General features: G+C 40.1%; 1 protein-coding gene across 2 annotated transcripts in view; it reads right to left on the bottom strand.

Moving 5' to 3' along the window:
• LOC124605722 (nurim homolog) overlaps nt 1–14078 on the bottom strand; it is a 62308-nt gene that overhangs the window by 33562 nt on the left and 14668 nt on the right. For both annotated transcript variants that reach the window (XM_047137608.1, XM_047137600.1), the window contains exon 3: nt 12424–12594. In XM_047137608.1, the coding sequence (XP_046993564.1) occupies nt 12424–12594 (171 nt within the window). The remainder of the gene's footprint in view (nt 1–12423; nt 12595–14078) is intronic.

Below are 14078 nucleotides of genomic sequence, written 5' to 3'. Positions count from 1 at the left end.
TGTGCTACTCCCTGTCAGTACAAAATGATGTGCTACCATGGTTGTTGGTAAAGCCTCATCTGAACAAAATAAATCACTAGACCTCAACAAAAAGTTTCCCATAACCCTTTAATCACTGACTTTCAAGTGATCCACTTTCCCTTGTAACACTTCCATATCAATGGTTTGCTTGTGGCTTTCCTCTAGACTTGACCTATAAAAGTCCTTGTCTTCCAAGACTTCCAGAGTGACTATTACTGCACCCTTTGATAGTCACCTCCCCTCTGCCAAAGTTATTCACACTGACTGGAATCATCCATTCCCCATTACTGTTACTTACACGTGCCAAACTCCTGTGGACAAAACAATGTACACTATCTAGTACTTCATGGCTTAAGAGGAGTTCAACCACATATAACGTTTCCCTTGGTAAACTGGTATCCACTGAAACTAACACTATTTTCCCCATACCTGCTGGTATTTTATCCTGTTAGGCATTCTTTACTGGAGAGATATGCAGTTCAGTTGATTTCACTACCATGATAGGTGAACCTTGCACCATCACCTCAGTTGCAATTGCTTCCCTCAATTGAAGCAAACTTCCACTGAGTTCTACTGTGCATTGCCAAAGATCAGCATGATGTTTGTTAAGAAAGTCTAGCCTGGGAATCGCTGAATAACCTTTGTCTACGCATGGCAATACCACCATGTGTACCCAATGATTCCACACTATTATTGCCAACCCCACATAACCTATACCATGGTGGCCCTGTCTCCTTTTTCACACAAGGTCCAGACTGATAATGGACATGTGTCCCTGCGTCTACCAAAAATCTATTTCCTGCCACTCACCAAGCAGCATTCCGTCTGTGCACCCACTTCTGAAGTGTTACAGTCTATCAGGATACCTTCTGACAGTTGAAGCACTCTCGTTTGCATTTAATGGCTGCTTCCCCTGCTGGTGCTTCCCACCTTTCCTAATTCTAAAATCAGATGCCAAGTGGCCTACTGTGCCACACGCATAGCACTCTGGCTGTCTACACTGCTTCCTTGTATGCCCCTCTACACCACCTGATTTCACAAGTGAGAACTTGGTGGTCCATTCTTTGCTCTGTTGCAATATCCACCTCTTCTAAATACATTGTGGTCCTAAGAGCTGATGCTATGTCCTCCAGATTTTCCATTCCACTGCTCTGTTTTCTAGCTTTTGTAATAACACCCTAGTAGCTTCTGCATTCTGAATCTGTACACATGTCTTTACCTTCAGTTTACAGATTATATCTGAGAATGCTTCCAAAGGCATGCTGCAGTGCACTGACAAAGTTCTTAGTTCCTCCCAAAAAAAACCACACTGTTTTGCTTTTGGCACCACTGGCACAGTCCAGTGGCTCATTCCTGAAACATTTGCAATTTGCTCAATGTCTCATGGTATACAACATATGCTTTGGCAACCCCAGCCAAATCCATAGTAGCAACATGCAGGGTTATTTCATCTGGCCACCCAAGTGCTTCCACAGTGTCCCTAACATCCTTAATAACGAACTGTCACATCCACCACTGTCTTGCCCAAAAAAGTATTAATTAATGCAACCACTGTCGGGTCATACGGAACAGGAGGCCCTCTCAATCCAGACTTACTTTTGCCTGACTCCAACTGTGACTGAGCCTGATTTGTTTTCCCAGCTTCTAACTTATGATTAAGTTCAAAATTTTTCTGCCTTTCGTGCTCTAATTCATGCACTCACTGAGTTAAAGCAGAAATTGCTTCTGTGTTAGTAATCACACTTGTTTCCACCATTTTGCATACTCTATTCCTACATTCAATCACCTGTTTACAAAAACACACACTCCCATTTTGATCAAAATAAACTTACACTGCAGTGTTCCTCTTCGGCATGCCAATGTATAAGTGTGCACGGAATCAGCTAAGTGAAAAATCCATGCCATATGCACATTTATTTATTACATAAAAGCTAACTTAGGAATTTTCTCTGGTGCGAGACCGCTTATACAAGATCATGTGTCGATTTAAAGTTCTACATTCGCATATTTTATTGTTCACGTCACTTCTTCTGCGTAATCTTTCATTGATTGTACCAATACCCATTTGTATTGTGATATATTGTGATATTTCAAACATTTGCGAGTGCCATGATAAACTAGTACTGTTATCGTCAATTGTAGGTTTAAACTAAATTGTGCTGTTTTAAATTTTTGAGGACAGTAGGCCTATCCTTGTTCAAAACCATCTTTCTCTAATTTCATTGTACAATTATGTGAGAAATATGTTAGTTTCAGAATTTTTGGACACTTGCAAAACTACATTTTAATAAATTGCAGTATGAGTGCTTTGGATAAGTAATTTAATTCGTAGCAAATCAGTGTTTGTGTTTCACAGTTTAGCCAAATTATACATCACCCCTGAATTTCACTGTATATCAGTGCAAATAACACACATTTTTGAGAATTTTCGGAAGCTACCATTGTCCTTTGTGTAATCTATGAGCAATTTTCAACAAATTGGCATTTGTGATTTAGTTACTGTAGCAGATTTTCTAACTGTTACATTTAGTTTTCCCTTAAAGAGGAGGAGCCCTACATATTATCCGCATTTATCGTAAATTAACTCTGTTTTCGAGTTTGCTAACAACTATGCTTAACATCAAAATGTTTTAGGATACTACTAATTTTTACCACAGGTTTTTGTGTTGCCATAATAGTATTCTGCTTCAATTAATATACGGAATTAGCCAATTTTTAGCTCAACAGACTAAAAGATAATCAGCAGGTGTAATTTGAAGTTATTTGTTCACTGTCCTGTAACACATTGCACCAGCCAAAATGCAGCACCATTGTGCTCTTCTCAAACAGGGGATGGGTTGGTTGACAATTGTAAGCAGCTGGAAATTGCCCTGACTACTGTCAAACGATTAGTGGCTGCTGTGAATCGGTGTGTTGGAAGAGATCCCGAGTGTTGTGTACCTATCATACCTGTACCAGAGGTACCTCAAGTACTATTCTCTCCTAAGATCCTGTCTCCTCTGCAGAAAGTACAGGATCTATCATTACCCAACCACTTGACTGCAAGCGGCATGACAATGGTAGATCTAGGAATCCTGTACAGAATGGTGGAGGACCAGGGAGGACTCAGGGTGTTGTACCAATTCCCCTAACGAACAAGTTCGAGGTGCTGCCTTTCACTGAAACTGAGCTGGTGGGACTCACTTCACCTGTTTTGGGGAAACCTGGTGTCAGGAGGAGGCAAACACAAAAGAGTACCAATCTATTAAATTGTCGGTAGTTCAAACATATGGCAAATGATGGTACCTCTTAGAGAGAAGGCTGCAAGGGACAGGAGAGGACACTATATGCATGCAGTGTGTATGCCTGGGGGCTTCATTCAACATATTGAAGAGGCTATTATGGCACCTAATGAGGGGACAGGGTGCAACCAACCGCAGATTGTGGCACATGTTGGAACATATGATGTCTGTCGTCTGGGTTCTGAGGTCATTCTTGGATCTTTACAGCGATTGGCAGAGAAAGCTGAGAAGACTAGCCTTGCACACGGAGTTTCAACAAAGCTCACAATTTGCAGCACTGTCCCCAGAATTGATCATGGCCCTATGGTTCTGAGTTGAGTGGAAGGATTGGACCAGAGACATTGACAGTTCTATGGCAAGCTAGGCTGCGACTTCCTGGACCTGCGCCATAGGGTCGAGAACTGTAGAAAATAGGCAAGGTGTGCACAACACATCAGAGACTCCTACTCAGGTAGCTGACTGTGTGTGAGGTGCGCACAAGGCTTCTTAGACTTGTCAATTCTCCACCCAATCCAGATAACAATAGCTGCAGGAAATCCAGAAGTATCTGTGTGAGATCAAAAGAAATGCATCTCACACATGAAAGTAGAAAAATCCTAATGGTAAACTGCCAAAGCATTTGCAACAAAGTACCAGAGTTTGAAGTACTCATGAAAAGCAGTGAATCTCACATAATACTAGGTACAGAAAGTTGGTTGAAACTTGAAACTGGTAGCAGTGAGATTTTGGGGAAAATGTAAGTATGTACCAGAAGTATAGGCAAATGGGAAATGGAGGTTGTGTATTTGTGGCAGTAGACAATAAACTCAGATCCACCAAGATAAAAATTGAAGCTGCATGTGGGATTGTTTGGGCAAGACTCATTATCAAGGGTGGGCATAAAATGATAACTGGATTCTTCTATCACCCACCAGACTCATCTCCTGATGTAACCAAAAACTTTAGAGAAAACCCCAGTTCACTGTACATAAGTTCGAGTCATAATGTAATCATTGGCAGAGACTTTATTCACCCAACAACTAATTGGTAAAATTACAGTTTTTTTTAGTGGTGGGCATGATAAGACATCTTTTGGAACTTTACTAAATGCCTTCTCTGAAAAACACACAGAACAGATAGTTAGGAGCCCCACTCACGAGGCAACAAACAGACCTGATATCTTCGAGGATGTCCACATCGAAACTTGTATCAGCGAGCATGATGTGATTGTGGCAACAATGATTACCAAAGTACAAAGGACAACTAGAATCGCTACGGTCGCAGGTTTGAATCCTGCCTCGGGCATGGATGTGTGTGATGTCCTTAGGTTAGTTAGGTTTAAGTAGTTCTAAGTTCTAGGGGACTGCCGACCTCAGATATTTAGTCCCATAGTGCTCAGAGCCATTTGAACCATTTGAACAACTACAATAAGCAGAAAGATATATATGTTCAGTAAACTAGATAAAAAATCAGGAGTGTCATACCTCAATGAGAAATGTGGAACTTTCAGCACAGATCAGGGGCATGTAGAAGAACTCTGGCTCAAGTTTAAAAGAATAGTTGATTACACAATGCTTAGATATGTACCCAGTAGACAGTTCATAATGGGAGGGAACCTCCATGCTATATACTCACTGACAGTAAAGAAACTTCTGAAGAAACAGAGATTACTGCATAACAGGTGTAAGAAAGTGTAGGGCTATGGGTAGAGAGATGCTGAATGAAATGTTTGATTGTCAAGAGATCTATGCATGGTGCCTTCAATAACTACCATAGCAAAATATTGTCAAATGACATTTCACAAAATCCAAAGGACAGTCCCTAGCGAATGAGACAGCAACTGAAATTGAGGGTAGCAAAGCAAAAGCTGAAATGCTTAACTCCATTTTCAAATGTTCCTTTACAAAGGAAAACCCAGGAGAATTGCCCCAATTTAAACCTCATACCACTGAAAAGATGAATGAAATAACCATTAGTGTCAGTGGTGCTGAAAAACAGCTGAAACCATTAAAATTAAACAAAACTCCAGGGCCTGAAGGAATCCCTGTCAAATTCCATGCTGAATTTGGAGCTGAGTTAGCCCCTTTTCTAACTATAAGCTACTGTAGGTACCTTGAACAAATAACCATGCTCAGTTCTTGGAAAAAGGCACAGGTCACACCCATTTACAAGAAGGGTAGTAGAAGCGATCCACAAAACCACTGTCCAATATCCTTGACATTGATTTATTATAGAATCTTTGAACATATTCTGAGCACAAATGAACAGAATGAGAGATGCAGTGTTTCTTGGTTTCTGAAAATGATTTGACTCAGTACCACACCAATGCTTACTGTCAAAAGTATGATCATATGGGGTATCAAAGGAAATTTGTGACTGGACTGAGGACTTTTTGGTACGGAGGACACAGCATGTTATCTTGGATGGAGAGTCATCATCAGATGTAGAAGTAACGCTGGTTGCACCCCCGGTAAGAGTGTTGGGACTCTCACTGTTCATGTTGTATATTAATGACCTTGCAGACAATATTAATATTAAAATCAAGCTTTTTGCAGATGATGCAGTTATCTAAACTGAAGTGCTATCTGAGAAAATGTGCATAAATATTCAGTCACAACTTGATGAGATTTCAATTCAGTGCAGAGGCTTGCAACTTGTTCTAAATGTTCAGAAATGTAAAATTCTGCACTTCACAAAATGAAAAACTGTGGTATCCTATAATATCAATGAGTCACTATTGGAATTGGCCAACTCATACAAATACCTGGGTGTAACACTTTGTACTGATATGAAATGGAATAAGCACATAGGTTCAGTTGTGGGTAAAGTAGGTGATAGACTTCAGTTTATTGGTAGAATACTAGGGAAGTGCAATCAATCTGCAGAAGAGATTTCTTACAAATTACTTGCATGACCAGTGCTAGAATACTGCTCAAGCATGTGGTACACATACCAGATAGGGCTAAAAGAGGATATTGAATATATACAGAGAAGGGCAGTATGAATGGCCACAGGTTTGTTTAATCCATGGGAGTGTCACAGAGGTCCTGAAGGAACTGAACTGGAAGACTTCTGAAGATATATGTAAACTATCCTGAAAAAGTAAAGTTTCAAAAACTGGCTTTAAATGATTACTCTAGTGATATACTACAACACACTATGGATCATGAGGATAACACTATAATAATTACTGCATGCACAGAAGCATTCAAACAATCATTCTTCCCATGCTTCATATGTGAATGGAACAGGGAAGAGCCCTAATAACTGGTACAATGGGACATACCCTGTCATGCACCTCACAGTGATTTGCAAAGCATTTTTGTAGATGAAGACGTAGACTGTTACAACACCCCAGCCTCAGGGGGCATATCACACCAGGATGAGGAGGAGGGAGAGAGAGAGGGAGAGGGAGAGGGAGAGGGAGAGGGAGAGGGAGAGGGAGGAGGGGACAGTGAATCATGCCAGGGCATACAGAGATATGCAGACAAGTTTGATATTGACTTTTATTCTGCCGAACAATACACACAGCGGCGCAGCATGCGTACACATGTGTCAGCACACATGCCATCGCCGGAATCAGTTGCCAAGACACCCGGAAATTCTTTGTCGAAATCAGTGCTATTTTGTTGACAAATTATTTTTTGCCGATTTCATTATTATTTTGTTTTGCCAATTTCTATGTTACTTTTTCCTTTTCAATGTTAATTTTTTTCAAATTTGTTCTTATTTTTTTCCAATCTTTTTTCTAATTTTGGTGCTACTTTTTATGCCAATTTCGATGTTATTTTTTGCCAAATTCTACATCTACATCTACATTTATACTCCGCAAGCCACCCAATGGTGTGTGGCGGAGGGCACTTTATGGGCCACTGTCATTACCTCCCTTTCTGGTTCCAGTAGTGCATAGTTCGCGGGAAGAACGACTGCCAGAAAGCCTCCGTGCGCACTCGAATCTCTCTAATTTTACATTCGTGATCTACTTGGGAGGTATAAGTAGGGGGAAGCAATATACTCGATACCTCATTCAGAAATGCACCCTCTCGAAACCTGGAAAGCAAGCTACACCGCGATGCAGAGCGCCTCTCCTGCAGAGTTTACCACTGGAGTTTGCTAAACATCTCCATAACGCTATCATGCTTACCAAATAACCCTGTGACGAAACGCGCCGCTCTTCTTTGGATCTTCTCTATCTCCTTCGTCAACCCGACCTGGTACGGATCCCACACTGATGAACAATACTCAAGTATAGGTCAAACGAGTGTTTTGTAAGCCAACTCCTTTGTTGATGGACTACATTTTCTAAGCACTCTCCCAATGAATCTCAACCTGGTACCCGCCTTACCAACAATTAATTTTATATGATCATTCCAAAAAAATGGCTCTGAGCACTATGGGACTCAACTGCTGAGGTCATTAGTCCCCTAGAACTTAGAACTAGTTAAACCTAACTAACCTAAGGACATCACAAACATCCATGCCCGAGGCAGGATTCGAACCTGCGACCGTAGCGGTGTTGCGGTTCCAGACTGCAGCGCCTTTAACCGCACGGCCACTTCGGCCGGCTATGATCATTCCACTTCAAATCGTTCCGCACGCATACTCCCAGATATTTTACAGAAGTAACTGCTACCAGTGTTTGTTCTGCTATCATATAATCATACAATAAAGGATCCATCTTTCTATGTATTCGCAATACGTTACATTTGTCTATGTTAAGGGTCAGTTGCCACTCCCTGCACCAAGTGCCTATCCGCTGCAGATCTTCCTGCATTGCGTGACAATTTTCTAATGCTGCAACTTCTCTGTATACTACAGCATCATCTGCGAAAAGCTGCATGGAACTTCCGACACTATCTACTAGGTCATTTACACATATTGTGAAAAGCAATGGTCCCATAACACTCCCCTGTGGCACGCCAGAGGTTACTTTAAGGTCTGTAGACGTCTCTCCATTGAGAACAACATGCTGTGTTCTGTTTGCTAAAAACTCTTCAATCCAGCCACACAGCTGAGACATATTCCGTAGGCTCTTACTTTGTTTATCAGGCGACAGTGCGGAACTGTATCGAATGCCTTCCGGAAGTCAAGGAAAATAGCATCTACCTAGGAGCCTGTATCTAATATTTTCTGGTTCTCATGAACAAATAAAGCAAGTTGGGTCTCACACGATCACTGTTTCCGGAATCCATGCTGATTCCTACAGATCAGATTCTGGGTTTCCAGAAACGACATGATACGTGAGCAAAAAACATGTTCTAAAATTCTACAACAGATCGACGTCAGAGATATAGATCTATAGTTTTGTGCATCTGCTCGACGACCCTTCTTGAAGACTGGGACTACCTGTGCTCTTTTCCAATCATTTGGCTGTTAGAAGGAGGCAAGTTCTTTCGCGTACTATGTGTAGAATCGAATTGGTATCCTGTCAGGTCCAGTGGACTTTCCTCTGTTGAGTGATTCCAGTTGCTTTGCTATTCCTTGGACACTTATTTCGATGTCAGCCATTTTTTTGTTTGTGCGAGGATTTAGAGAAGGAACTGCAGTGCAGTCTTCCTCAGTGAAACAGCTTTGGAAAAAGGTGTTTAATATTTCAGCTTTACACGTGTCATCCTCTGTTTCAATGCCTTCACCATCCCGGAGTGTCTGGATATGCTGTTTCGAACCACTTACTGATTTTACGTAAGACCAGAACTTCCTAGGATTTTCTGTCAAGTCGGTACATAGAATTTTACTTTCAAATTCACTGAACGTTTCGCGCATAGCCCTCCTTACACTAACTTTGACATCGTTCAGCTTCTGTTTGTCTGAGAGGTTTTAGCTGCATTTAAACTTGCAGTGAAGCTCTCTTTGCTTTTGCAGTAGTTTCCTAACTTTGTTGTTGAATCACGGTAGGTTTTTCCCATCCCTCACAGTTTTACTCAGCACGTACCTGTCTAAAACGCATTTTACGATTGCCTTGAGCTTTTTCCATATACACTCAACATTGACAGTGTCGGAACAGAAATTTTCATTTTGATCTGTTAGGTAGTCTGAAATCTGCCTTCTATTACTCTTGCTAAACAGATAAACCTTCCTCCCTTTTTTTATATTCCTATTTACTTCCATATTCAGGGATGCTGCAACGGCCTTAGGATCACTGATTCCCTGTTCTGCACTTACAGAGTCGAAAAGTTCAGGTCTGTTTGTTATCAGTAGGTCCAAGATGTTATCTCCACAAGTCGGTTCTCTGTTTAATTGCTCGAGGTAATTTTCGGATAGTGCACTCAGTATAACGTTACTCGATGCTCTGTCCCTACCACCCGTCCTAAACATCTGAGTGTCCCAGTCTATATCTAGTAAATTGAAATCTCCACCTAAGACTATATCATGCTGAGAAAATTTATGTGAAATGTATTCCCGATTTTCTCTCAGTTGTTCTACCACTAATGCTGCTGAGTCGGGAGGTCGGTAAAAGGAGCTAATTATTAACCTAGCTCGGTTGTTGAGTGTAACCTCCACCCATAATAATTCACAGGAACTATCCACTTCTACCTCCCTACAGGATAAACTACTACAAACAGTGACAAACACGCCACGAACGGTTGCTTCAGTTTATCCATCTGGATAAAATACATGCATATGTACAAAATGACTGCTTTTGGGAAGCCATGTAAATAAAATAGTACTTCACATCAAGTTGACACTTGACTTATATTATTGGACAATGTCAAACAACATAAAAAAATAGTTTTACTACTTCCAGCATTTTGGAATAATTGCAGGTCAGCAACTTATGTTAATCAGTATGAAAAAAAATCAAGCAAAGTTGCAAATTTCACTTATTTTATTAACTCAATGACTAGTTTTGGGCCGGGACCCATTTTCACATCATTGTAACAGGTAGTCAAAACGGTATTCACAAACATGCAAAAACCATGTCAAAAAATATAAACAAACAAATAGTTACAGCTGCCCACATGCTTTGTAACCCTCCATTTGCACTTCACAATACTTGTATATTTTTGTAATTTGAGAAATATCATTTTGACTATCTTTTATGATGATTTGAAAATGGGTCCCACCCCGAATCTAGTCATCGAATAAATAAAAAAAAAAGTGAAATTTGTAACTTTGGCTAGTTTTTCATTGCACTAAAGCTTTACTGACATCAGTGTCATTTCTGAACAAGGCTGAGTACTTTTCACCTTGGCCTCATAACTGCGTTTTAACTTACTTTATTGCATCTTTGATTAGATTTCAGAGTCATTAGAAATGGAACACTAACAATGGTGGATGAGGGGAAGAATGGGACATGAGCAAGAACGTGACAAAGGAGACCTTACATGATGTTGGGATACAACAGAAAGTCACTGAATAGTGATTTGCATCCTGCTGTGCTTGAATACAGGGCTAATGCAATGTCTTAAGCTCTGCATCACTTTACTTGATTACTATGTTGGGTAATGAGCAGACATACAATGCTGCAGTCATGCCACTCTGTATTCAGACTGGGTGATGCAGAACACTAGACAGAAAACTTGGACAATAGCATAGGGCTCCAAGTTTAACACTATGCCCAGGAACTTATGGCACATGTGATCTTCTAGTGCCCATATTACACTTTTTTGAGAATGTTCCAGAATAATCTTATTCAACACTTATCAAAAGTGAGGAACTATTAAGCGTCTGAAGGGTAAACAAAGCACTCTGTAAAACAAACATAAGCACCCTACGGTGTAAAGGCAACAGTAACAGCTCAAAAAAATGTGAAGCGTATGAAATGTAGCTCCATGAAAATTTGGCTGTGGATAATATATAACTGTAAGGAAAGGGAAATTTTAGACAAATATATAGTGATGATAATAGCTTACTGCTGGGTATTCTGCAAAAAAAGCAAATGTTTTATTCATTTCCACACTATCTTACTGTTAAAGGGGTGGGGAGGAAGGCGAGGGGGGGAGGGGGGATGGTAAAACAGCTCTTTGAGCGACCAGATGTAGCATAAAAAGCTCTCTGTGTATTCTAGAAGAGAATTACATTTGTTGTCAACAAATTTCTCTTTTTCATACAAGCTTTTCTTGATATTTTCAGTCAACATTTTATGCCATCTCTACTTTGGCCACAATCTGTTATTTTGCTGTCCAAGGAGCAAAATTCATCTAATACTTTTAGTGTCTCATTTCCTGATTTAATTCCCTCAGTATCGCACAATTTGATTCCATCACGTTACATTAACCTCATTTTACCTTAGCTGATATTTGTCCTACAACCTCTTTTCAAGAGGTTCAACTGATCTTCCAAGTCCTTTGCCTTCTCTGTAGGACCTGCAGTATCACCGGTAGTCATTATCTAACCTATCTATTTGATTACAGTGCTCAATCTGTAGAATGTGTTTTGTTTTTCCTGATGACAATATCCTCCTGAGTAGTCTCCACCAAGAGATCCAAATGGGAGGCTATTTTACCTGTGGAATACTTCACCCAAGAGGATGCCATTATCATTATACAATAAAGTGGCTTGTTCTCATAAAATATATTGGCTGTGTTTCCCCTTGCTTTAAGCCACTCACATGGTCAACATAGCAAGACCATATTGTCTAATGCTACAAGGCCAGACCAGTTACTTATCCACACTGTTGCCCTGCAACTGCTGAGAAGGCTGCTGCTGCCCTTCTTCAGGAACCATATTATAGTCTGGCCTCTCCACATAGAGCCCTTCAACATAGTTGCACCTACAGAACAGCTATATGTATCATCAATGTATGCAAATCATTCCATGGCAGCAAGGTCCTTGGCTTGTGATGGCTTGAGGGAGGGATGCTGTGTACAAAACAGCACACATTAAAGGAGCTATGTCATGTAATTACAGAGTACTTTCAAGATGGATGAATTTCTCAACAAGATATGATGAAAAAAGCTGCTACATCAAATACAACAGTCAAGGAAACAACTTTAAGCACTAAGGACACAGATTCTAATGGTTGTCACTGTCAGTTATTTTTAATATGCTGGTCTTATATGTCGACATTGTAATATTTAATAGTTGCACATTATATCATCTCTTACACCAATACCTTCAACTTATCATACTTAAACTTTTATCTGCCTCTACCCTTGTAATTCTTTTCCTTTCTGTCCACAATATGTAGTTAGTATCTTACCTGCTTCACTCCCAACAGATCCAGCACATCCATGTTAATCACTCCTGCATACGTCATTATCCAAGCACAGCAGTGAATCACTGCAAAACACCACAGTTTTATACTGCTCTGTGTAGTATCAATGTGCCAAAGCGTTAGCCATGGGACATACTGCCAATACTGGAAAACAACCTGAAAGTCAAAAAATATTTTACAATTGAATAAAACTAAACACAGGTTAACTATAACAGTTCCCTTACTACCAAAACACACACTGTGGGTTTATGAAGACCCAAAATCCCACGGACTTTATTTGCTGAATTAACTATTCAACATTTGTTATCATTGCCAGCCAAGTAAGTAAAAGTGCTTATGCAATACATCTGATTACAAAACTTTCTTCAAGATCATTCTTTTCTAACTTTGACAGCCCACTGTTTGCAGTAGCAAGAACTCATTTCTGCCATTAAACACTTATCTGTAAAGACAGAATTTTAGGAGTGAAAAAGTGTCCAAAATCATAATAAAAAAGAAAATAGTGACAGTCGCTTTCCCTTATGGCATGATGAGTGCTCTTTCACTGAATGATAGTCTGTCTTCCTTTTCAACAGCACTGCTCATTGCTGACTTCTGAACTCATTATGTGTAATTCAACTTTGTTACAATTAACAAGTGCACTCAGATTTGGTGATTTAAATCTGCAGCAGAAGAACTCAACTTTGAGAGTCTTTTATTTGGATTTCAGGTGGAACAGACAGCACATCAATTTATAACTGCTGTTGAATTCTCATGTAGGATGATGTTTTGAAATTTTTAAAGCATCCACAAGCCTATTTAGTAGTTGTATTTGTCACTAATGACAAGAATTTCTCATTAATAGCAATTTTTAACAAACTTTATACCCTAAAGGCCAAGGAAAACATTGCTCTACAACTAAATAAGGCATGAAATTCACACAGTAAGTAATTCTCATTTTGAGGGTTGCTAATTGTGTACTTTTAAATAACAGCTAATATGAAATACTTATGAAGAAAGTTTATATTGCTTATGATTGCCAGGCAAGCATGAGGAGGATGATGTTAGTTCCCATCTGTATGCACACACAATATAGTGGCAGCAACAGCTGGACATTTATGTTCCTCATGCACTCACACGCTATGTGTGTGCACTGCTGAGTTTTTATTAGCAGGGTGGTAACAGTCATTACTTTTCTGTGTATTTTTGTAACTGCTTTGGGACAAAATGGCTCTGAGCACTATGGGACTTAACTACTGTGGTCATCAGTCCCCTAGAACTTAGAACTACTTAAACCTAACTAACCTAAGGACATCACACACATCCATGCCCGAGGCAGGATTCGAACCTGCGACCGGAGCAGTCGCGCGGTTCCAGACTGCGCGCCTAGAACCGCTAGACCACTGCGGCCGGCTGCTTTGGGACATTTTACCATCTAAAACAAATATACTGCACAATGAAATGAGGAAAATGATCAAAACTGTCATGTTACTGGCCGCAACTGGTGTCTACAACAGTGTGTGGCAATTGGCACCTACGGCAGCAGAGTATTATGAGAATAGTGAACAGACGGGTTGTTGCTATCTAGCTGTTTTGTAAACAACAAGCTATCAGTCACTTTGTTATTCTTATCCAGGTGTAGAACTACTTTAAAATTGTTT

The sequence above is a fragment of the Schistocerca americana genome, chromosome 1, assembly GCF_021461395.2.
Source record: "Schistocerca americana isolate TAMUIC-IGC-003095 chromosome 1, iqSchAmer2.1, whole genome shotgun sequence".
In the NCBI taxonomy this organism is placed as follows: domain Eukaryota; kingdom Metazoa; phylum Arthropoda; class Insecta; order Orthoptera; family Acrididae; genus Schistocerca; species Schistocerca americana.
The sequence above is the reverse complement of the archived record's forward strand: the minus strand, read 5'-3'. Positions and strand labels throughout refer to the sequence as shown.